The sequence below is a fragment of the Suricata suricatta genome, chromosome 6 (assembly GCF_006229205.1).
Source record: "Suricata suricatta isolate VVHF042 chromosome 6, meerkat_22Aug2017_6uvM2_HiC, whole genome shotgun sequence".
Lineage (NCBI taxonomy): Eukaryota > Metazoa > Chordata > Mammalia > Carnivora > Herpestidae > Suricata > Suricata suricatta.
The window spans coordinates 23,938,519-23,962,814 of NC_043705.1; the positions used below are offsets into that span (position 1 = coordinate 23,938,519).

A 24,296-nucleotide genomic window follows, 5' to 3' on the forward strand; every position below is an offset into this window, starting at 1 on the left:
CCCTGAGCAGGTCCAAGAGAGAAAGGGGGTCGGGAAGAGACTGCTTGCTGAGTGGGAGGGAGATGCTGGTCATGGGGCCCAGGGTGGGGAGCCCCTTTGCACTCCACAAACCCCAGGCCCCAGAGGTTTCACTGGAAGAGGGGCTGGGGCTCAAGTGAGAAGTGAGACACGCTTGAGTTTCCGGTGAAGTCGGCTCCAACACCTCTCTTTGCTGCTCAGATGAGGTGTCAGAAAACACTTCGAGTCACTGCTGGGGTTTCTCTGAGGCTGGCCCTCTGAACTTCTCGGGACTCAGGAGGACAAGGGCTTTCATCTTGTTTCCTTGTGACCTAGCAGCTTGAAGGCTGGGGTGGATTATCATATCCATCGGCCTGTGGCTTTTTTGTTATTATCAGCAGGAAAGTGCCTGTTGCATATTATCTTAATTTAGTTGGTCAGTTTTTTACAAAACCAAAAATCGTTCCTCCCTTGAGCTGACTCTCTTCTAAGCTGGTCTGGCCAATTCCAGGCTGACCATGTACCAGGCTGGCCATCTGGCCTGGGGCTCACTGGTCAGTCATCTGGCTTTTCCATAGGCCCAAGCCGGAGTCAGAACTGGGGACTACATCCACGGTCACCCCTCCCACACACGCTGCCCACTCCTACACTGAAAAATAAAAGTCATAAAGTCTCATTATCTTCATTCGTTTCTCAGCTCCACCCAAAAGCAACAGAGTAAAGGGTTTGCAACGAACTTTCCCAGATCAACTGATTTCTCAGCAGCAAGGGAGGGCCCCATGACGAAGCCATTTGAAATCCCAGAAGCGATTTTCTACCTACGACCTTACTTTCTGTTGCGCCCTCTCCTTTCCCCTGCACAATGCCTTGTGGAAAGTGGTTCTCTCAAAGCGTCCTTCAGAAACGCCCCCAGCCCATGCGCCACACAGGCGGACGCTACTGTGTGGTCACCAGTGACGCAAACAGCAGCATTAAATATAGCAACCTTCGTCAGTTCCGCTCTCTGCATTACTTGGACAGCCAAGCAAGTATGTGGCGAGGGTCACGTCTGAGAGCCAGTCTGCTATGGAGGCCCCTGCAGACCAGAGGGTCCACGCCCCCTGCTGAGCCCACGGCCTTAGGCCACAAGGAGCCCCAGGGATACCCCATTAGAAAAGTGATTTCTCATTTAGTGTCTCCTTTTTCTTCTCATCTCTTTCTTCCCACATTTTCTAAAAGGAGCATTTATTCATTCCCCGCTGAAGGACAAAGACAAATTTAACTAAGAAAACAGAGCAAAACAACAGGAAAATAGTGCCTGGTCCATGAGAGGTTGGGAAGGGGCGAGCAGCACTCCCTGGATGGGACCATCGGGGCCCCGAGTTCAATTCAAAGTGTGCTGGGAGCCGGCTGTCTCAGGAGCGGAGCCGGCACCTGCAGGGGCCCCGCACCATTCCTCCCACGGGGCCTGTCAGATCCTTGTTGCCAGTGAGAGAGGAAGGCACACCCTTCTTGGGGGTCTTCACCCAGCCCTGGCTGCCAGGCTGGTGCAGGGGGACATGCGGGGGATGAGATGGGAAAGGTGGGTCACCAGTCCAGCTGTGAGGCTGAAGTGACATCGACGCCCTGGGTTCTGCAGATTCCTCAGACAGCTTTCCTCTGTCAGGAGAAGAGCCTTCCACCTGCTTCTCAAAGAAAAGAGAAGCCAGCAGCCTATGGATCTACCTTACCTCCATGCGAGAAGACAGAGGGCACCCTCCTCCCGCTACTTCCCTCCCTGTGAGGGGTCCTCCTTGCAACTTTGCTCAGAATCCCATTCCCCTTTTCTCCCCAGGAGCTGGGGCAGAGACTACAGGGTCTTGCTGTTACTCAGGCCAAGTCCCAGCTGTCCCCTCTTTGAAACAGAGTTCCACTCATACATGCATCATCTACTGAGACCTTTACTAGGTGTTCTAGATGCTCGAGATCCATGGTAAGGTTACTTCTAGTGGGGGGACAGAATCCACCAGCAAGAGAACACAGACTGTGCAGGTGGTGGTGAGTGTGCTGGCGGGCAGGGAAGTGGGGGAGGGGATGGGGGCTCTGAGGACGGGCAGGTGCTGCCTTACTGTGAGGGGAGGTCAGGACACAGATGTGGATGAATTGAGGCAGGGAGAAAACCATTCACTTAACTGAGGAAAAGTCCAGGGAGAGGGGAGGCCAGGTGCTGACATCCTGAGCAAGAACACTCCTCCCAGAATCAGGGTGTGGGGAGCAGAGGCCAAGGGCAGGAGCAAGGGGGACGGGTGGTCAGGGCTCTGAGGGCAGGACCGCTTTGCTCTGGTGGGATAGAGTGACGCAATATGGCTCCCTTGTAACAGAGGCACTCGGGGCAGAAGGCTGTGTGAAGAACACAACGTGGGAACAAGGAGGGGAGGAGGGTGGCCAGTCACGGCACTCCTGTGGGACCCACGTGGGACATGATGGTGGAGGAGTAGATGTGGTCAGGTTCTGGAGATGTGTGTGTTATCTGCATGATACACACTTAGATGTCATTTACATAAACACTAGGCCTTCTTAGAACATAAATATATGGATATTATCTAATATATAAATAGTAAATATATAATTTTTTTAACCACATAAGTCTTAAAACTCCTTTATCGTGGGAATTTTCAAGCATCTAAACCAGCACAGCCTTCAGTCTGGATATAGTTCCAAGGGAGAGGCTGCTGGATTGGATGTGGGCACAGGAGGTTTTTACCATGATGTGAGCACCTTGAAGGATTGAGTTACCAGGTAATGATCTGGGGAGGCCTGTGCTCAAGTGTGTCCCGTATAAAAATTGTTTTACGTGTTTATTTATTTTTGCAAGAGAGAGACAGAGTGTGAGTGCAGGAGGGGCAGAGAGAGAGGGAGACACAGAATGCGAAGCAGGCTCCAGGCTCTGAGCTGTCAGCACAGAGCCCAACGAAGGCTCAAACCCACAAACTGTAATATAATGACTTGAGCCAAAGTTGGACAACTAACAAACTGAGCCACCCAGGTGCCCCAAGTATGTCCCCTCAAAAACTGCTGATCACACGGGGCACTAGGTGGCTCAGTAGGTTAAGCATCCAATTCTTGATTCAGGCTCAGGTCATGATCCCAGAGTTTGTGAGATCGAACGTGACTGGTTGTTGGGCTCTGTGCTATCAGTTGGGATTCTCTCTCTCCCCCTCTCTCTGCCCCTCCCCCCTCTCTCTGTCTGCCTCTTTCTCTCTCAATTAAAAAAAAACAACCAACTATCCACACACGGAATCCCCCACCCCCTCGCAGCAAGCACCCCAGCAGAGCCTGCCCTCTCAAACACATCCACACTACTGTTTCCATTTCATGAGGCCTCCTCCCCATCAGGCCCCTGCCCCCACGGCACTCCAGAAGCTCTCTCACTGATGTCACTGATTGTCTCCGACCACTGAATCCAGTGGAAACACCTCTGCCTCATCTCGCCCACCCGTGAAGAACATCTGGCCGATGACCACCAGCTTCTTCAAGGCGCTCTCATGCCTGGATTCCCTCCCAGCCCTCCTGGCAGCCTGCCTCCTCTCTCCCCTTCCCTTCTTCCAGCAGCACCGGGATGCCACAGTCATTTCTTGTTCGGTCTCTTCCTGAGCCCCTGGGCAGCACCGCCCTTCCCCTGGGCTTCCTCACCCTCTGTGTCGACACACACAGATTCTCCTCTTCGCAGGGTCCACCTCCTCCCTCTGAAACCACCATCTCTGGCAACAGCAGCTCCCAGGCCACAAACCTGGGGTTCTCAGGGACTCCTCGCTCTTCCTCACCCCCATATTCCACCTATTCCAAGTGCTACGATGATGACAATGATCATAATGAAAGTTGGCATTTATAGACGTCCTACATGCCCGGCACCACACCGAATACTGTATTGATTACCACATAGAATCTTCCCACAGTCCTATTATTAGCTCAGTTCTACAGAGAAGTGTGGGCAGGGAAAGTTTCCCAAGGTCACCCGGAGAGCAAGGGGCAGAGCTGGGACTTGAAGCACCCGGCCCCACTGACTGCTCGATACATGGCCTTCAGTGACAGTGCACTCCTGAGATCCACCCCCAGACCCACAGCTCCTGCCACCCCATTCCATCCATGACCAGTAAGCCACGCTTCTTGACCCACGGCAGTTACCAGCTCCAAGCCCCCAGTGCCGGCTGACTGCCGTCCTCCAGAAGGTTCCCCTTCTAGGCTGCTGGCTCACTTGGTTCCTGCAGGGCCCCAGGGAGGGCCTGCCATGAACTGTCCCCATAACCCCCCCCATCCTACTCATCCCAGTATCTGCTAGATGGCACTCTGCTTGGAGGAGTCTTACTTTTCGACATGAATAAGCTGTGAGGAGGTCCTGGAAAGGGCTCTCCTCTATGTGCTGTGTCACACAACTGACTCAGGAGGACGGGACAGAATGCAAGCAGGGCTCAGGGTAGGACAAGACCCTGGGGACGGTTGGTGAGGCAGGACCCCTCAGCCAGGGCCTCCTGGGCGGTCCTGCACACCCGCACCTGCCCCTGTTCTCAGGGAGCTGGGGCCGACGCCCCCTTCCTGTGGCCGGGGCTGGCAGCGCAGAGGTGAGGATCTCTCTCTGTGGGAGCAGTGTTGGGTGTGCTGGGACACAGCAGAGGCAGCAGCCCTGGGGGTCCAGGAACGGAGCTTCAGTGGTGCAATCCTGAACTCCACACCTTCCTGTGGGTCCTTTCTTTAGGGTGCTGGGCCCAACCAGGAGCCTGCTCCTCCACCCTCCCCACATGCTCATTGACACCTTCTTCCCTGCACTGAGTGCTCTCTGCATAAGGTGCCCAATGGCACCTAGTTCCTGAGCCGACTCCAGACACCCAAGTATGAGGGCTGCAGTGTGTCAACTAATACTGACCCCGCCCCCAAACAAGGATAAGGCCTCAAAGACTAAAAGAGGGACACACCCAGGAGGAATGTGTGTGGGGTAGTGTCCAGCAACGAAACTTCCAGTGGCCCTGTCCACACTGGGGTTTGCCAGGTAGATGAAGTCATGGGATCATGAATCAAAGATACGATTAGTAACAATTAAATAAAAATAAAAATACCACTTACAGAGCACTCACGAGGTACTAGGCACCATTCTGACTACTTAAAAACATCAACTGATTTATCCCTCACAAGAGCCACACAAAGGTAGCGTGATTGCACCCACTTGATGGAGGATGCTGGGAAAGCAGAGCAGCCAACCGTAATGGCGGCCTGGCCCACCTCGCGCCGAGCTCTCTGCCTAGAATCTCTCTCACGCCTCACAGGGATCTATGAGCAGGAGCCACATTATTCCCAGTCCACAGGTAAGGAAACTGAGACCGACACAGAGTTAGTGATCTACTGTCACAGTGTGGACAAATGGCTTGTTTGCTGGACTCCAAAACCCAGCGTTCAAACTATTACATTCTAGGGCCTGAAAGGCTAGTTCTGAGGCCACACGGAAGCCAGGGCTGGTTCTCAGTGCTGACGCAGAGTGAAGGGAAAGGGGGTCTAGGCCTGACATAGCCGGAACCTGGCAGGGTCCTCAGCTTCCCTCTGAGCTGCGGTGCCTGCCTGCCGGGTGCAGTCACTGCCCAGGACTCCTGAAGGCTGGGAGAGGCTCCTGGCCAATAGTAGCCGTCCTTGTCCCTGATGGGCAGCCCCATCTTCCAGGCCTCTGTCCAGCCAGCCACATGCACCTTGCCATGGGCCACACTGCAGGGAGGACAGCTCCTTTTCTCACATCCTCCAAGGGGACCTTCTGGTCATTCCTTGATGTTCTGCAAAGTTCACCCTCCTATCCCTGGATTTATCCAACTGAAACAAAACAAAACAAAACAAAACAAGATTTGTTCTGCTTCTGAGCTACTGGTTTTCATATTACATACCTCTTCTGATTTACATCTTTGCCCCCAGAACCCTGAACCCGGGTGCGGCCCTCAGCAAAAGCATGCACGCAGAAAACCCACCACAGAATACACAGACAGCTTTTGTATCCTGCTGAGCCCCCCTTCTCTCTAGCTCTCCTGCAGCCCCGAGGCTCCGACCCATGTGCTCTGCACCCTGGACTCTCCTCCAGGAGGTCCAAGGTTTAACTTCCTGTTTTAATTTAGACCTTTTCTCAAAAAAGGAGTATGCACCATTTACTCCAAATAATAGTCAATCTGGATTTGAAGTCTCCATCTGTCCTGGAAGGAACTCTACCCTTCTTAGTCACTCTCCCCAACTCTGTCGTGAGGACCTAACTTGCCCTAGCAAAAAAACCCAAATAACCCAATAAAAAACGAGCAAAAGACCTAAATGAACATATTTCCAAAGAAGATACATGAATGGCCAACAGATGCACGAAAAGATACTCATCATCAGGGAAATTCAAATCAAAACCAGAATGAGATGACACCTCACACCTGTTAGAAAGATTATTATCAAAAAGGCAAGAAACAACACGTGTTGGTGAGGATGGGGACAGCAGGGAACCCTCTTGCACTGTTGCTGGGAATGCAAACTGGTACAGCTGCTGTGGGAAACAGTATGGAAAATCCTCAAAACATTAAAAATACAAATACCATATGATTCACTCATTCTGCCTCTGGAAATACATCCAAAGGGAATGAAAACACTATGTTTTAAGAGATGTATGAATCCCTATGTTCACAGTAGCATTATTTGCAATACGTCAGGATGGAAACATCCTAAGTGTCCACTGATGGGTGAATAGATAATTTGTGGTGTGTGTATACACACATACATGAATATTAGTTGGCCATAAAAAGGAATCCCACCATCGGTGACAACATGAATAGATCGTGAAGGTGTTATGCTAAGTAAAATGTTAAAGAAGACAATACTGTATGATCTTAGTTATATGTGGAATCTTACAAAAACAAAAGAAAACAAAACAAAACACCAAATGTCCAAACTCATAGTAAAAGAGATCAGATTTGTAGTCACCATAGGTAAGGGGGTAGAGGGAGGGTGAAGTGGATGACAGTGATCAAAACAAACTTGCAGTTATAAAATAAGTACAGGGGATGTAATGTATAACATGATGACTGTAGTTAACACTGCTGTATGGACTCCTGCTAAATTAAGAGAGTAAATCCTAAGAGCTCTCATCACAGGGGAAAAAACATTCTTTCTTTTTTTGTTGTATATAAATGAGATGATGGGTGTTAACCAAACTTATGCTGTATGCCTCAGATCTACCACAGTGCTATATGTCAATTATATTGCAATAAAACTGGGGGGGGGGGGGAGAAACCTATTCAAAAATTTAAAAATAACAGCAACAAAAAAACTTACCCAAAGAGATCTGGCCTTTGTCCCAGCTCTTGGGAGGTAACTTCTAAATCCATGGAATAAAGAATTCGGTTGGTCTTTGTAACCAGTTCCTGAGAAGGAGCCCCTAAATCCCTGGGACTTCCCAAGGCATAAGAGTGCCTGGGGCCTTGATAATTTATGCTAATTAGGCAACTCAGGGTGGGGACCAGAATCACCTTGAGGCCTAGGGGTATTGGCCAAGCCTCCAGGGAGGGGCTGGAGGATGGGCCAATGATCCAATCAATCACACTTAGAGAACAACACCCCGGTCATATTCTGGACAGCAAAGTTCAGCTGGACTGCCCTGGTTGGCATGCTATTATACGCTAAGGTGCTGGGAGGTGGCATGTTTGGACCCGATGGGGAGAAAACAGAAGAACCTTCATGTTTGGAACCTTCCTATAACTCACCCTCTGTGTCTGTTCGTCTGGCTGGCTGTCACTGGTATCCCTTTCTGTAACGTACCTGTCACTTTCTACATGGTGCTTCCCTGAGTTCTGTGGATCACTCTAGCAAATTACAGAACCTGAGAAGGTAGTGGGAACTTTTGAATTTGTAGCCAAATGGTGAGAAGTGAGGGTGGACTGGTACCTCTTGGAATTTGCAGCCAGTATCTGATGGGAGAGAGTCTTGTGGAGGCTAAGCCCTTAACCTGGGAAGCGTAACCCTCTTCTGTGTAGCCGGTATCAGAAATCATTGCATGGAGTTTGGCAAAGCCACTGCAGTCCAGTGGAAGGATCCAAAATATGGTCAAAGGACCTTTTTCATACAGTTATCTGGATCCTCTCTTCACGGAGCGCCAGGCCCTGTAATAAGACCCAAAGCATAGCGACAACTTAGCAGTATTCTTTTCTGTGTGACCTGAGGACATCGGTAGGGGGAGGAAGGTCAGACAGCAGGGAAAGGCAGTGGCCGGGCGGAGAAGGCAAGCCTTGGGAGGAAGTGGCAGTGGCGTACAGGGCACAGGAGTCCTGCTCCCCCAAGTGAACAGTGGGGGTGCTGGGGCCTCATCAGGGCCACGGGGATTAGACTAGGGCAGCAGGACACATTGTAGGGTGTTGGCAAAGACAACCAACTGGTAAACCAGGAACATTATGGTTCTTTTTCCTAATAACCTGAGGACGTACTTAAGTTCCATTTACAAAGTGGTCATTCCTCAAAACTCAAGATAGACATGCTTTGCACAGAGGCTCCTAACTGCTAAAGACCTGGACCAGATGTGACCCAGACTAAGTCCCATATGGTGTCATTCTCACTCATCTTTTGCCAAAGTCCTGAACCCGGAGGAATGGCATGCCTGAGTGCCAGGACAGGAGAGAGTCTTTGCCCATTACTTTCCTTGTACCCAGAGAAAGAACCCCAGATCAGCTTTTCCACAAGAGGAGAGTTTCCAAGATGCCACCCATACTTGGAAGAAGCCAGGTTGAAATACTATTCAAGTCAAACTTTCTTGATATTACTCTATCTTTCCCCAGGAGGCCTGCACTACAACAAATTCGGACACCTGTGGCCTCTTCCTTCTGTGCAAACAAAAAGCCAGCAGCAACCCCAAGCTGATAAGATTAATCTAAAGAGCAAATTATGGTGTAATTTCCTATGCTGATACTTTGTAGTTAATTTTAAAAAAAGGTTTCATTTTCCTATTGGTATGATTTCACAGGAACATTTTACCTGTTTCTGTGAGGTATTTTTTCTCCTGGAAGAGAGGTGCTGATTGGCCCCAAACGAATGACAACCTGGTGTAACGAAAATTTCCAACTTCCCTCATTTTCCCTCAGTTTCAGCAATTTTAAATCTATATATAGAGATATCTTCATCAGAATTGCATTGTTCCTCTCTCCTAGTAAACGAATTTGTCTCAGATTGTCACTGCAAACAGAGATCTATTAATGGATCTCCCCTCCCAACTGATTCCCACTCTGGTCTGCTTACTAGCGTTTACCAGCACCTTGGTCCACGGCCAGAACTCCAATAATGGGTTGAGAGAGATCATCAAAACGTTGAACATCCTCACAGCGAAAAACGTGAGTAAGCTATCTGGCGCCATCTCTCCAGATGTTCTGGTGATGCCGTGGGTACTTCTTAGACTATGAGAAGACCATCATGACTTCCAGAGAAGTCGGTGTTTGGTGACAGACAGGGAGCTGTACGGAGACTTCTCTGCAGGAGCTTTTTGGTCCTGAGGGATGGTAGGAAGTTAACCTGGATGGCGGGAGGGAGAGCTGCCCAGCAAGGATCCCTCTGTACTGTTGGAAGTGACTCTGTCTCTTGCTCTCTCTCGTTCCCGTGGGGGCCAGGACTCGTGTATGGAGCAGACCGTCATGGACGTCTTGGCTGCCCCAAAGGTAAGAGATATCCCAGGGTCTGCGTTGGCAGATGAGTGACTTGGGAAAGGAAGGCTGCACGCTTCTTGTTTGAACAAGAAACTTCTTTTACACAGAAAGTGAACAGCCCAAATTAACTGTAAGCTGTTAAGATGTTTTTAAAGAATAAGAATTCTGATTTTTATTCTCAAACATGTTTTGGTGTTTCTGGTTTCACTTGATTTACAAGGTATGTAATAGGAAGCTTGGATTTTGTCATCTTAAGTCAGATCCTGGTCAAGGGAAAGTTCTTTCTTTTCCTCCTACACGGCAGCCTAGAACCTGGAATATAGGAGGCACTCAGTGAAGGCTTGTTGAAGGAGAGAGTTTTTCCGGCCCATGCATTTCTGAAAAACGAAATACCCTCACAAAAAGAGATATGGAGATTACAGGTTGAGGGAGCTTTCATTTTGTCTAAGAGACTTCCTATGGCAACTGAGGAGGTTATCACCAGAGCCCCTCCTTTTCCGCAGCCTGGTCACCTAACAGCCCACCGGCTCCGGGGGTGGCTCTCCGGATCCCCTCGGCTGCTCCGTCCCGCCAAGGCCCTTCCCGCCCAGTCCAGGACTGCCCGGGCCGCACAGGGTCCCACACATCACTGGCGTTGGCTGCCTGGGCATCTCGCCTTTCCGCCTCTTGTGCGTCTCACCCCCGCCCCTCATCTTTAGTGGGAGGAGACAGATTTGACAGCTGATAGTGCATTTTCTCTGACAAACATATGACTACAGCCATGTCAATAGCTTTGTGCACATCAGTTCCTGTTTTCATGGAAACACAAGACTGAGAATGAAAAACCCAAAGCTTCAAGTTACCAGTGGTCTCCTAACCGCCTGCTTTGTACGTGGACCAGAGGGGACTGGCTGGCCAGGAGGGCCGCCTTGCAGGCGGGGCACGGCCACACCCCAGCACCGGGCCAGAGGACAGACCGTCCTTTTCATGAGGAAAACTGTCTTCAGGCTGGACTATCTCATTTCATTAAACATTAGTCCAGTCTGATACACAGAAATATATAATATAATCATATATAATATTGATGCACAATGTATTATATAATCATATATATATAATATATTCTGTAATCATATATACATAATATATTATACATATATTATATAATTTTTCCCTTTAGAATCTCATCCTGTTTCAGACTCTGTCCATCAGGAAGGCGGTTGAAAGGACTTAGAGATGTTTACACATACATAGGATTCTACAATAATAAATATCCTCTATTAACATTATATGTATAGAAATAGCCCAGAGTCCACTGGGCTGTGCTCTAGGTTCTCCAGATGGCAGCGTGCTGCTGAGGGGCTCCCTCAAAGCCCAGGCCTGGGCCCTGAAGTGCTGAGTGTCTGGAAGGGACACAGCCTGTCGCTTTAGCCAGTTTTGTCATTAACTAGCTATGTGGCTTCTGGCCAGACTCCCTATCTCTTTGTGCCTCAGTTTCCACACTGGAAGATACGAAAGTGATTTTGACAGTTGGCTGGAATCCAATTCTTGAGTTAATGGAACATGTTACTGGAAAATGATGTAACTTTTGGTTAAAGGCAAAAACTGGTTATAAAGGAGCAATAATTCTAAGGAGGGGCCAGGGGCTGGAGATGATCCAACGCTCTTTGACTTCATGCCCAGGGCAACCCCACTCCAGGCCATCTCTAGAAGACTAGGCCTACCGTCACACCGCTGCCCCGCTGTTCCTGGCCTTCCTTTCCGTCAGTTACCACACGCTCCCCTCACCGCACTGGTGGACGGCTGCTCAGACAAGGTCCTGCTGTCCTCCTCACCCCCACCTGCCTTCCTCCAACTGCTTGTACCCTCTGGCATTAACGATCTTCATTGTTCTCTTCTTTTCTTTCCCTCAAAAATGCAGCACTGCTTACTGATCCATTAAGATATTACACAATAAGGAAAGGCTGTTATTTTCTTTGTGTTGCCAAAGAAGGACATCTTTCCCAGATCCCGTGTATTAGTTTTCTTTCTTTGGGAGACCAAGAATTCTATTATCTCCAGGTGGGGTGGGATCCTGCTGCTGGCAGTGGCCGGAAAGACACTGCTGACCTAAATCCTGGACTTCACAGGCAATGCCTACCCAGACAGCTATGAAATCAAGGTGGTCTGAGAAAGATCAAAATGGAGAACGAGCAAGCTGGCTGGTCCATGACGGATTTCTTAGGGGGACCATTAGTTGGAGGTATTTCCTTTTTTCCAAAGAGAGTTCAAGTCCATGATTCCTCAGAGAACTCCATGCCAACCCTCAAACCCACCCATTCCCCCTTTTTTTTTAAGTGAAAGACTTTTCACATGTAGTTTTTGGACAGAAGTGGAGATAATGAGTACACATTATAACACAAAGGGGACTAGATTTTTACAGCCCTAAATGAAGCTAGCCAAGGACCATGTGAGAAATCTAACCATCTCTGCCACAGGAGAAAGCCTGGAAGGTGTTCTGCCATTTGCTGAAACTCCCATGAGGGTCGGGCTGCTTTCCAGCACAGGCCTCGGCCCCCCTATGGAGGCTCCTTCCCTGGAGCAGTCCTAAACAGCAAGGACTGTCCAAGTTCGCCCCCTGCACTATGCAGGACACACGCAGGCAGCAAAAGCCGGACAAGCAGGGGCAGCATCCTGAGGCTGTGATACCACTGCAACTGCAGCTTCCAAGTCTTAACCAAAACCACCTTTAGAATTAGTGCTTTACAAGTTTTTCCATGAGATTCAAACTCTTTGCAACTCCTATTTTGCCCTTGCGCCCTTTGGAAAGTCCTTTGAAGAATATATTTAGAGGCAGTTATATATAAGGCCATATACTCAAAACTGAGGGGATTAGTTTCTTTTTTTAAGTTTTTGTATTTTAAAATTTGCTTAATGTTTATTTTTGGAGAGAGAGAGAGAGAGAGAGAGAGAGAGCATGCAAGCGAGAGAACAAGAGCACAAACAGGGAAGGGGCAGAGAGAGAGGGAGACAGAGAATTGGAAGCAGGCTCCAGGCTCTGGGCTGTCAACATACAGCTCGATGCGGGACTTGAACTCACAGACAGCGATACCATGACCTGAGCCAATGTCAGATGCTTAACTGACTGAATCACCCAGGCACCCTGAGAGAGCTTAATTTCTAGGTTCCACACCAAAGTTTTAAAAAAGTTTTCACTCCGTTTTGATGAAAAAAATAAGCCAAGGGGCTCTTGTTTTCTTGGTCTTCCTGAACCTCATCGTTCTCTCCAGCAGCACAGCTGGGGGCTGCTCACCCACTAAGCCTCCGAAGACACGGAGATGTAGGGAACATTTCTGGATTCTCAGAGCCCAGAGATACTGGTGCTCCTCTTAAATTTCTACCTAGAATCGGAGACCAGGAGGGTTCCCATCAGGTTCATTAAGTACTTGTCCTTCCAAAGGCCTTGCCCCCAGGCCACGAAGGCCCACGGGGCTAAAGCTTCTGCAGCCTGGGATCCTAGGGCCTCAGTCCTGGTCCCGGTCTTCTTGGAAAAACCCTAAATTATGAAATACACTTCTAGAATTTAGCCTAAAGAAATAAGAGAGGAACATAAAGATTTACCCACATGACTCACTGACACTTTATTTTATGGAAGCAAAATGCTGCAATGACAGGGCATTAAACAATTTCGGCACAAAGATGCCAGGGGTGCCCAGGCAGTTCCTCACCCCATGGTCTTCAACACAACTGAATGACTTCATGGTTATGCTATCCAGTGTGTAAAAAGGCTAAAAACAGTATCAATAGTTGGTCCCCAGTTTTTAAAAAAGTGTTTTTAAAGGGTCACCTGGGTAGCTCAATCAGTTAAGCCTCCAGTTCTTGATTTAGGCTTGGGTCATGATCTCAGAGTTTGTGGGATTGAGTCCTGCATCAGGCTCTGCACTTGCCGTGAAGCCTGCTTGGGATTCTGTCTCTCCCTTTCTCTGCCCCTTCCCTGTGTGCACTCTCTTTCTCTCCTTCCTTCTCTCCCTCCCTCAAATAAATAAACTTCAAAAAAAAAATTTAGGGGCACCTAAGTGATTCAATTGGTTAAGAGTCCAACTTCAGCTCAGGTCATGATCTCATGGTTCGCAAGTTCCAGCCCCGCATCAGGCTCTCTGCTGTCAGCACGGAGCCCATTTTGGATCCTCTGTCTCTCTCTCTCTCTGCCCTCCCCTGCTTGCATGTGTGCACACTCTTTCTCTCTCACAAAAATAAACATTAAAAATAATTTTTTAATAAGAAAAAATTTTTAATGGTAAGATATTTATCAAAACATCTTGTGGATGATGAGTGAATTCAATTTTGCTAAATATATATTAGCCTTATAGTAGACATATGTTACCTTAGTAATCAGAAAAAGTACGCAGGAACTTAAAAAACTTCCCAGACAATACTTATCATATAAATCCCCTGGAGAGTTTGTCAGCCGACCTTGTGATCCAGTGGGTCTAGGCAGTGGGCTTGAGAGTCCGCATTTCTAACAAGCTCCCAGGACGCCCATGCCGCCGTCTCATGGGCCACACTTTGCGTGGCAAGGGACCAACAAAGCAAGCGTGTCCTCGCAGAGGCTAGAGATAGCTTTATCTGGCTGGATCAGGCTCAACTAAGACCGCTCTCCACGCGCTCTGCTCCTGTTCTTCGGTGCAAAGTGGGAGGACGCACTGGGCATGATTCAGATGGAGTCACAATCCCTCTCCCCGGGTCCCAACATGAACCGTTTTCCCACCTGGACATTCTCTATTCTAAGGCCCCGACGTCCCAGGAAGAGCCATACAACTGGACAAACGTCAGGGCTGCTAGCATCCAACCGAGGTTCTCACACTGCACGTCTCGGGTTTCCTCGGATCTCACACCGAGCCCCAACTCCGGCACGTCCCTCGAACTATATGGGCAAACATCTGATGTCCTCACATGGACCCCAAGCTTTGCACACACTGCCATCTCCTGTGGGGAGGGCCAAGTGAAGACTGCTACCCAAAGCACCAGGCCACAAGACGGGCACTCATTTATTCAACAAGCATGTAGGATCGCCAGGGAAACCTGGACTTTAAAACCTTACAGCAATGAGACAGAGCAGAATCTGACTACAGGCTCAGGTAGTCACCTACAGACCAACACGCATGGTAGGGAGAGAGACGTGGGCTCTGGACAGATGGCTTACGTTCAAATCCCTGCTCTGTCATCTACTTAGCTGGGTGACTTAACTCAGGTTCCTTCTCAGCAAAACCGTTAGAGGGAAAAGAAAAGGTTGCTGCAATTGTAGGTAAGTGGGCAAGGACGTTTGCTGTGACGGGCAGCCCTCAGTCACATGGCAGGAATTGTTGAGTGCCTGATCTCTAGTTGAGCAAACTCACTTTCTCAACTTGTCCTCCTGGAAAGACGCAATCACAAGGAAAACGCTCTTCCCCATGATCAACACAGAGCTAGTGCACGGCTAACTGCGGTGTTTATCTTTCTAGAACACAAGTGATAAGGAAATCTTCTGCAGAGCATCAGCTGTGCTGCGGCAGATCCACACACACCACAACTGCTTGGCCAGATTCCTCTCAGGACTCTACAGGAACCTCAGCAGCCTGTCGCGCAAGGTGAGCTGCGTGAGGCCCTGCAGCCTCCCTTCTAAATGTTCCTCCCTCACAGTTGTGTCACCCTGGATTAATCAACCCATTCATCCACTCAGCAAGTATTTGTGGAGGCTCTGTGAGTGCAAGGGGCTGTTCCAGGCACTGGCGATACAGTGCCTGCTCTCACAGAATGTTCTAGAGAGCAAGTCAGAAAAGCAAACTAACATGTAATACTATGTCCAGTAGAGATATGTGCTATGAAGAAAAATCTAGGAATAAAGAATAGAAGCGTCAGGAGAAAGAGGGCTGATTTAACATTTGATGACACCGTCTGAACAAATATTTAAATTAAGTGGGGAAACAACATCCCAGGCAGAGGAAGTAGTTGTGCAAAGGTCCTGAGGTAGAAATGAGGTTCGCATGTTCAAAGATAAGTAGGAAAGCCAGTGTGGTTGGATCACATTGAGCAAGGGGGATTTTAATAGGAGATCACAAATGGTCTTTGGGTTCAACCCCAACTATGGCAGGATGTACCCACAGGGTTTTGAGCAGAGATACCAGTGTAATTTATGTGACTTAAAATAATCACTCTGGCTGCTGTGTGGTGAATAAACTGAATGGGACTAAGCACAGAAGCACACACTAATCCAGGTTGGAGGGAACAGTGGTTTCAACCAGGTGAGAGTGATACAGGTTGTGAGGTTTAGAATATAGTTAAAAACAGAGCGAAGAGACCCATCATGAGGGGTGAGGGAATGAGAAAAAGGTGGCCTCTTGGTCCCTGGTCTGAGCCGTTAGGCAGATGGTTGGTGGTATTTGCAGATTTTGCAGACTGGGTCGGCAGGGGTGGGGGCTGAGTGCAAGATCAGGAGTTCAATTTATAAATACTACGTGTGTGGTACCTCTTGGATAGCCAAGTGGAGATGCTGAGATTGCTGGACTGAGCCCAGAAGCACTCTCACAAAGAGACGTCAGGAGCAGGAGGCCCGGCAGAAGGGGCTGACAAGTGGCCAGTGAAGTAAGAGTGAAATCTAAGATTGTGTGCTGTCTCAGACAGCAAGCGAACAAACTCTTAATGAGGAGGGAGGGATCAAATGTATCAGAAGGCTGTCAGATGAAGAAAAGAACGGCCAGTGGATCTGGCCTGACGGACACTAGTGGGGATGCTGAGACCAGTGGGGATTCAGCAGTGAAGGCCTGATGAGAGCAGACTCCATGCAGAATGGTGGCAGCAGGAGCGGGAAGCAAGGGGCAGTGAGGTCAGAAAACTCTTTTGAGGTGTTTTGCTACTAGACTGCAGAGAAACGGAACAAGAACTGAAGGGCAGGCGTGGATTAAGGGAAATCCTTTTGAGGTGGGGCATATATGCAGCACGTTAGTACACCAGTGGGCATGATCCAGGGGAGAGGGGGGAACTGAGGGTGTGCAAAAGATTGAAGAGCCAAGGTTATTAGGGCCAAGTGGAGGAACTGGCGACTGTCCCTTGATTTTTAAGGCAAGGTAAAGGAATAGGGAGCTGACACTACATTCATTCTTTTAATCCTCTTATTTATCTCATGAAATAGGCACAAGTGTCCCCCTTTTAATAAGGGGAAACACCGAAGCTTTTATAAAGTAGGTAGTTTGTCCTAAGCAATGTACTTAATAAATTGGTAGAGCAGGGCTGAGATCCAAACTGGAGCAGTGGCCTGGGGTGCGGACTGGGATCCTTTTCACCAGCGGTGCTGCCCAGCGGGAGGGGGGCTGTTTGCGGGCTGGAGAGAGAACGGAATGGCTCTGTCTCAGCAGGCCAGCTGGCCAGGCGGACAGTCCAGGAAGGCAGCAGGCAGGCAGGTCTGAGGCTCCACCTCACGTTACAACGCCAAGCAGCACAGATGGGACACACACCTCCACAGGGTCAGTGGCCCCCCTCAGAGGCAGACAGTGATAGTACAGCAACCAGTGATGGGAGTTTCTTAGCGTGCGCAGAAGCCCGCACTGGCCTAGCGGCAGAGAGAGACTCCCAGTGACACTAGGCTGAAGGGGGCAAGGAGGTCCTGGTTAGGAATGATTGTTCGGGTGGCAAGGGCCACACCAGGCAGGACGCAGCAGAAGGCAGGAAAGAGAGACTCAATTACGTAGCTAATGAAATTACAAGCTAATGAGGTATTTCTTTTGCAGACCTGTTCTGTGAACGAAGTCAAGAAGACTACACTGAAAGACTTCTTGGAAAGGCTAAAAGCAATCATGCAAAAGATATACTCAAAGCTCTGAAGCCGAATATTTTAATTTATGAGTTTTTTAATTGCTTTATTTTAAAAATATTTATATATTTATAATTCATTATAAAATAAAGTATATGTAGAATGCGATGCCATGGTGTCACTTCAATGACATCAGCTATATTTGTTTGACAGCTTTTGGGGAAACCAATGTAATTTACCAAGAGACTAAAATTGGTGTGGGTGTCAAAGTGGAAACACCGTTTGTTTCCCTCTCCAGAGGGGACGTAATGCACAAGAGGATTAAGGGATACAAGTTCACACGAGATGTAAATGACAAGTAAGAGAGCTTGCAGAGTGGGCCCCTGAGTCTTAGTAACTAGCAACTAATTCTGAATTGAAAAGGTGTTAACTGGACGCTTAGAACATTCGTCTCCCATTGGCACGCGCTGGCACACGGAGTCTATGGGGGTGGGGACGGAACTCTAACACAACACACGGATCTGCAGCAGAATGATATATAAAGTCCTGATTATATAATCCCCTTGATAATATAGGACTTTCAAATCTTAGGACCAAGAGACAAAGAACTGCCGAGTTAATTGTAATTATACAACAGGCTGTGAATGCCATCAACCTGACAATGTGAAAGGGACAGCTGAAAATGGTTGAGGGGTAAAAGCAGAAGGAAAGAGAGGAGAGGCACTAATAATCCCAGCTCACTGGTGGAAGGGATCAGTTGAACAGCACTGAGAAGGATGGAACAAAAACAAGAGATTTTAAGTATTCAAAACTGCTACGGTAACATAAGATTTAAAAATTATTTACTATTGGGGCGCCTGGGTGGCTCAGTCGGTTAAGTGTCTGACTTCGGCACAGGTCATGATCTCACAATCTGTGGGTTTGAGCCCCCATCAGGCTCTGTGCTGACAGCTCTGAGCCTGGAGCCTGCTTCAGATTCTGTTTCCCTCTCTCTCTCCCCTGCTCACTTGCTCACTCTCTCTCAAAAATAAATAAACACATTTTTAAAAAAGTTATTAAAAATTTGGAAGGGGCAGTATGTATAAATGAGGTAAACCCTTACTTTTCAATAGGGAAATCAACACACAATATCTACAACTGGAAAATTAAAAAAGAGTTGGCAAGAATGGTCATTAGCTGACAGCTGGTGTGGCTGGAGGTGTGGACAGGGGAGGTGACTGCACTACTCTGCCCTTATGGATGTTTGTAAGTTTTTGTAATAAAAAGTGGGGAAAAGCCCCTAGTGAGTGAAAGAAATCTTTGGAATTATGCCAGTAGCCAGCATAAAAACTAAAAAACCAAAAAAGGAAGGTGGTTTGCTGGCAATGGGGTTTGGAATAAGGATCAGTGAAAGCAAGACACAAGCCTGCTGGCTTTCCGTGTGAAGGTGGTGACCATGTGCATAAATGATAAAATGTTTTTATTTTTTTGATCTTCCCAAATTTATCTATTCATTCATTCATTTTGAGAGGGAGGGAGAGAGAGAGAGAGAGAGAGAGAGAGAGAGAGAGTGCACAGAAGGGGCAGAGAGAGAAGGAGACACAGGGAATCCCAAGCAGGGTCCGCACTGTCAGCAGGGAACCCAACGTGGGGCTTCAACTCACAAAATGTGAGATCAGGAACTGAGCCAACATTGGATGCTTAACCGACTGAGGCACCCAGGCACCTCAATGAAATGTTCTTAAAAATTAAAGAACTAAAATTAAAAAGACAGACGAAGACAAATATTGGCGAAGACATGGAAGAGTTAGAACCCTCATTATTGCCAGCTTGAGTGGGACATGGTGCAGCCACTTTGGAAAATAGTGTGACAGTTTCTCAAAAATATATGCAGTTCCTATATGCCCCAGCAGTTTTAATCCTGGCTATCTATCTACCCCAGAGAAGTGAAAACTTATGTCCACACATAAACCTCTACACCCATGTTCACAACAGCATTATTCATACTATCAAGAAAACAGAAATAACCCAAATGTCAACTAAGGAGAGAATAGCCAAAATGTGGTATACCTCTGCAACAAAATATTACTTGGCACTACACAGAAATGAAGCACTGATACTATAATGCTATAGTATGGAAGAACTTGCAAGCACTGACACTGTGATGCAAACATGAAGCTGAGTCAAAGGAGCCAGACACAAAAGGCTACTTAGGGTAGCCTAAGATAGGATTCCATTTATATGAAACGTCCAGAAGAGGCAAATCAATAGAGGCCTGGGTAGCTCAGTTGGGTATGAGGCAAATTGATACAGGCAAAAAGTTTCCAAGGGCTGGGGGATGGAAGAAGAGGGAGTGAGTGCTAATGGACACAGGCTTCTCTGAGGAGAGATGAAAATGTTCTGAGAAGGATGACAGGTGCATAACTGTGAATATACTAAAAACCACTGAAGTGTATACTTAAAAAAAAAAGAACTTTATACTATATGAGAATACTTCTAGCATATGAGTATACATCTTAATACAGGGGTTACTTTTTAAAAAATTAAAAGGGAAAGGGCACCTGGGTGGCTCAGTTGGTTGAGCTTCTGATTCCTGATTTCGGCTCAGGTCACGATCTCACGACTGCGAGTTCAAGCCCTGCATCAGGCTCTGCGCTGACAGCACGGAGCCTGCTTGGGATTTTCTCCTACCCCGCGCCCCCCCCCCCCCGCCCCTTCTGTGCTCAGGCTGTCTCTCTAAATAGATAAATAAACATCACAGTTTTTTTTTAAATTAAAAGGAAAGGCAAACAAATGTGGTAGCAAGTGTTGAAACTCGCCTTTTGAAGACTTGCTGTCTGCAAGAACATGGGTCTAGTAGCAGTGAATGAGCGCTCGCGCTCATCCTGGCTTACACATATGTGACAAAAATTAATACTAGTACTAAAATTATACCCAAACATGCAACATCTTTTTAACCCGTTCAAAATAAGGGAACAAATCAAAAGCTTAAAGTCTCACCCTGACCACAGCTAGTTTCACCCTGCCCACATAAAATACCAGCATGCCAAGGGCAACAAGTAACTAAGAGAGTCATGGAGCCTTCTAAGGCCCCCACTGAAAACTTCAGTTTCCTTTCTTCTTTGATTGAGACTCATTTGCATTCAATGGCTAATGTGAGCTGTTGTCTGCCACAGGATATGAGTTGTGGGTTGTATTTGTGTGTGAGGCCAGGACAGTGAAAGGAAAGGTTGTTGGGAAGAAACTAGACAGGGCTATAGTTAGGACAGGCAGGCTCTGCTCAGGTCTGTCAGAAGCAGAATTTCAATGGTTAAGAGTCAACTAATATTTATTTTCAGATGGGTAGCTCTGGGCTCTGGACGGAAACACCCAAAACCCAGCCCTTGAGTTTACCAGGAGACCAAGAAAACATGAACTGAGGAGGACACACATAAAAAGAATGAGTGAAGAAATGAGAATGAAGTGAAAGGTGAGACGGCTGTCATTTAAACACATTCATTTAGAAACTCTGCCACAGCCCAGGCTTCAGGGGACGCGCCTGTCTGTGTGGACTGTGCAACACTGACGACAAAGTCTGAGCCTCTCCCCGCCCCCCGCCAGCAGCCATCTCCACTTGTTGCCTCTGTACATACTACCGCTCTAGCCGGCATTAGCAGGTACGAAATACTTCGTGAATGAATGAACCAAAGATGTTTCACTCAAATCTATGGTTGAAGGTCTGCTATTGAAACATCCTTGGGCCACCCACAGTTAGAAATGCACCAGGAGCTCTCTTGTTCTTTATTGGCTTGTCCATGCCAGTGAGCCTGCCTTGTCCTCCCCCCAACTCTGAAGGTCATCTGGGGGGGAGGGGGGCCTCTCAGAGTGCCCAAATCACCCAAGAACGGGGAACTTCAGCGCACAGTGGGGTGCATGGCTTTCTCAAGGAGTAGAGCTGGCCTATCAGCAAGTGAGGTTAGCCTCTCTGTCCTACCAGCTTCCACTGAGAGCAAGGGCTGTGTCTGGTCCCGGAGCTGATTTACTGGTTCAATTTATAAGCTCAAGTGGAGAAGTGAAATCTAGTTAGCTGTCAGGCCCAGCATTTCCCGAACCAGGTTTGCCCTGAACACTTAGCTCTGAACAGTGCAGCTCTTCTGATCCATCCTTCCTGTCAACTTCCTCTTAGGGGCACCTTGAGGCTCTCCGCCTGTCTTTTCCTATCAGCCAGTGTTAAACCAAACACAATCGGGTGTGCTTACCATCTGCTCTCCCAGCTCCCATCTAATCCTTCACAGTCTTTCCAAAAGTTGTTTCTCTAAAGCACAAATGAAGGGAGTGACCCACTTAAAATCCCTGTGTGGCTTCCCGTTCCTTGCAGAAAACTCCTTCACAATAAATAGGGTTCTGCCTGGCCTATCGCTTTTCTTTACAGGCTCATCTGTCCCCATGCCTTTTGCCTTCTGTATCAAACACCCTACCACTGCACATGGCATCCAGATCCAGAGGTCACTCCTGCTGCCCTCGATGCCTTTCCCTACGTGTTACATCTCCAATGGCACTCTCCCTGGGAAGATGAAGATGGCTTTTCTGTTTGGTGGTAGGTACCATGCTGGTTGCCAGGGAAGAACACGGCAGCTCCCCAGTCACACTCCATAACTACTGCCCTCAACATGGCACACGCTCCTGCTCATTTCCATGGTCACCTCTCCCTCCGGAGGGAGGCTGTGAGCACCGCAAAGACCTGCTCAGTACAGCGTAGGCACACAGTAAATACGGAAGACACCAGTGACGCAGTGGCACAATTCATGATGGAATAGAAATCAAGGCCACCGTAATATTTCTGTAATGAATCTGGTACTTTTAGGTTGGGTTAGGCAATATCCTCTCACTGAGATGTATATCAACTCCGAGAAGTATTTTATTCAGTTGTAAAGTCCCAGTTCAATTCCTTTGTACCACTGGAGAAATAAAGCCTTTGATTAAACGCTAAAATTTCCCCAGCCCTCTGAAAAGAGGAGGGGGAGGGGAGCAGGTGTGGAAGAATGTGTGATCTGTCATATTCTTTAGTCAGAGCCATAAACGTGTTTGGGTAAGACAAAGTGATGTTCTGATAACGTTGATAAAAGTAACTTGAAGATTGGGTCACAGGAAGCCCAAGATAAATGCTGAGAGGAAACTGGTTCTTTTTGAAGTAGCCTCTTCATAATCATTTTCCCACACATTTGTTCAACTTCCGAAGGAGGACTGAAGACCTGATTTGCTTTGCAAATGAAAGAGCCTAAGAATGAGACACTCAGCTCCTGTTGTAACAAATGTGCTTAGAGGCTCCCTCCGCTCGCTGTAGGTTTGGGCTGTGGCTTCCAAACTCTGTGAACTGTTCCCACAGGCACAGGGTAACTACGGTCCCCTAGGCTGGTCCGTGGCTCTATTTTTCGTTTTGTTTTTGTACTTGGTCTTAAAAGAGACTTCTCAAGGGTCTTCAGGAGGACAGCCGACGTCCTCAGCAGCTGTCCTGACCGCACAGGCAGTAGAAGGTCTCGTGAGGGCACCCTTCAGTGGACCGCTTCCGAGTGTCACGGCTCGGAAACTCAACTGAGAGGCCGGGCAGAGGATGCGAAGGCGGCACTATTTATTACTTTGCCTAGGCCAACGCAGGCCTTTAATCTTATTCTCACGTTCCAGCTACCTTAGCAGCTGGGAAAAGGAAGAGAACAAGCCTCAAAGGGACAGAGGACTCTCCCTTCCTGGGCAAAAAGTGCATCAAGTCCTCTGAGACTGGCTGACAAATCCAAACCTCTCAACGCCTGCTGCCTGTGAATTTCTCAAGGCGGCTCAGCATGGCGCCTGGCAACCAGTAACTGTTTGTTAAAAGAACACACGATGAACAATACTCCAAGCTATGTTTTGTTGTCCAGATATGTTAAGCTCCTTAAAAACTTTTCAAAGAAATCATGATATCTTACCACTAAGGAATGTCTTTTATCTTTTAGTGAGATACATTTTTCACACCTGCTTCTTTAGCTTTCAATTCTCAAGCATCTAGTGAAAAGGGTAACAAAATAAAATATCTATGGTGAAAATAAATTTTATCAATTAGAAGAAACATTTAAAAACCTCTCTCCCAGGTTTCTGTTTCATGATGATTTCTGTTTAAAGGCTCACGACATTAAAACTTTCGGGTATGGGAGTGCCTAGGTGGCTCAGCAGGTTAAGCAACCGAGTTTGGCTCAGGTCGTGATCTCACAGTTCGTGCGTTTGAGCCCCATGTTGGCCTCTATGCTGACAGCTCAGAGCCTGGAGACTGCTTTGAATTCTGTCTCCCTCTCTCTCTGCCCCTTCTCTGATGGTGCTCTCTCTCTCAAAACAATAAACGTCTGGGTCACATGGTCACTCAGTCAGTTGAGTGTCCAACTTCAGCTCAGGTCATGATCTCAGTTTGTGAGGTTGAGCCCTGTGTTGAGCTCTGTGCTGACAGCTCAGCTTCAGGTTCTGTGTCTCCCTCTCTCTCTCTCTGCCCCTCCCTGCTCACTCTGTCTCTCTCTTCCAAAAAGAAATAAAGAGTAAAAAATTTTTTAAATAAACATTATTAAAATTTTTAAGTAAATAAATAGTTAAAAAATTTTTTTAAACCAGTTGTGGGTGTGAAGGGTGCTTGGGTGGCTAAGTCAGTTTAGCCTCTGACTAGTGATTTGGGCTCAGATCATCATCTCACGACAGAGCCCCTCATTGGGCTCTGATGACAGGACAGACCCTGCTTGGGATTCTCTCTCTCTCTCTGTCCCTACCCCACTCATGCAAATCCTTCTCTGTATCTAAATAAATAAATAAACAGTAAAAAAAAAAGTTTGGGGTAGGAAATGACACAGCCCTCTCTAAACTACATAAAAGTGAGAAGCCCAGCACAAAAGCCCACAAAGATAGTTGAGGAAAAAAGCAGACCATCACTATCAGCA

The 24,296-nt window shown here is 47.8% G+C and overlaps 1 protein-coding gene across 1 annotated transcript; it reads left to right on the forward strand.

Moving 5' to 3' along the window:
• Positions 1–9,169: 9,169 nt before the first annotated feature.
• IL4 (interleukin 4) lies at positions 9,170–17,548 on the forward strand. The gene is made up of 4 exons (XM_029941797.1): positions 9,170–9,332; positions 9,606–9,653; positions 15,101–15,226; positions 17,363–17,548. The coding sequence occupies exons 1-4, from the start codon at positions 9,198–9,200 to the stop codon at positions 17,453–17,455; spliced, it is 402 nt and encodes a 133-aa protein (XP_029797657.1). The 5' UTR covers positions 9,170–9,197; the 3' UTR covers positions 17,456–17,548.
• Positions 17,549–24,296: the final 6,748 nt, after the last annotated feature.

Bases quoted from the DNA above. Each gene is read 5' to 3' on its own strand.
- IL4 (XM_029941797.1), top strand. From the start codon at position 9,198: ATGGATCTCCCCTCCCAACTGATTCCCACTCTGGTCTGCTTACTAGCG. The intron at 9,333-9,605 runs GTGAGTAAGCTA...CGTGGGGGCCAG, and splicing joins ACATCCTCACAGCGAAAAAC to GACTCGTGTATGGAGCAGAC. The intron at 9,654-15,100 runs GTAAGAGATATC...TTATCTTTCTAG, and splicing joins ACGTCTTGGCTGCCCCAAAG to AACACAAGTGATAAGGAAAT.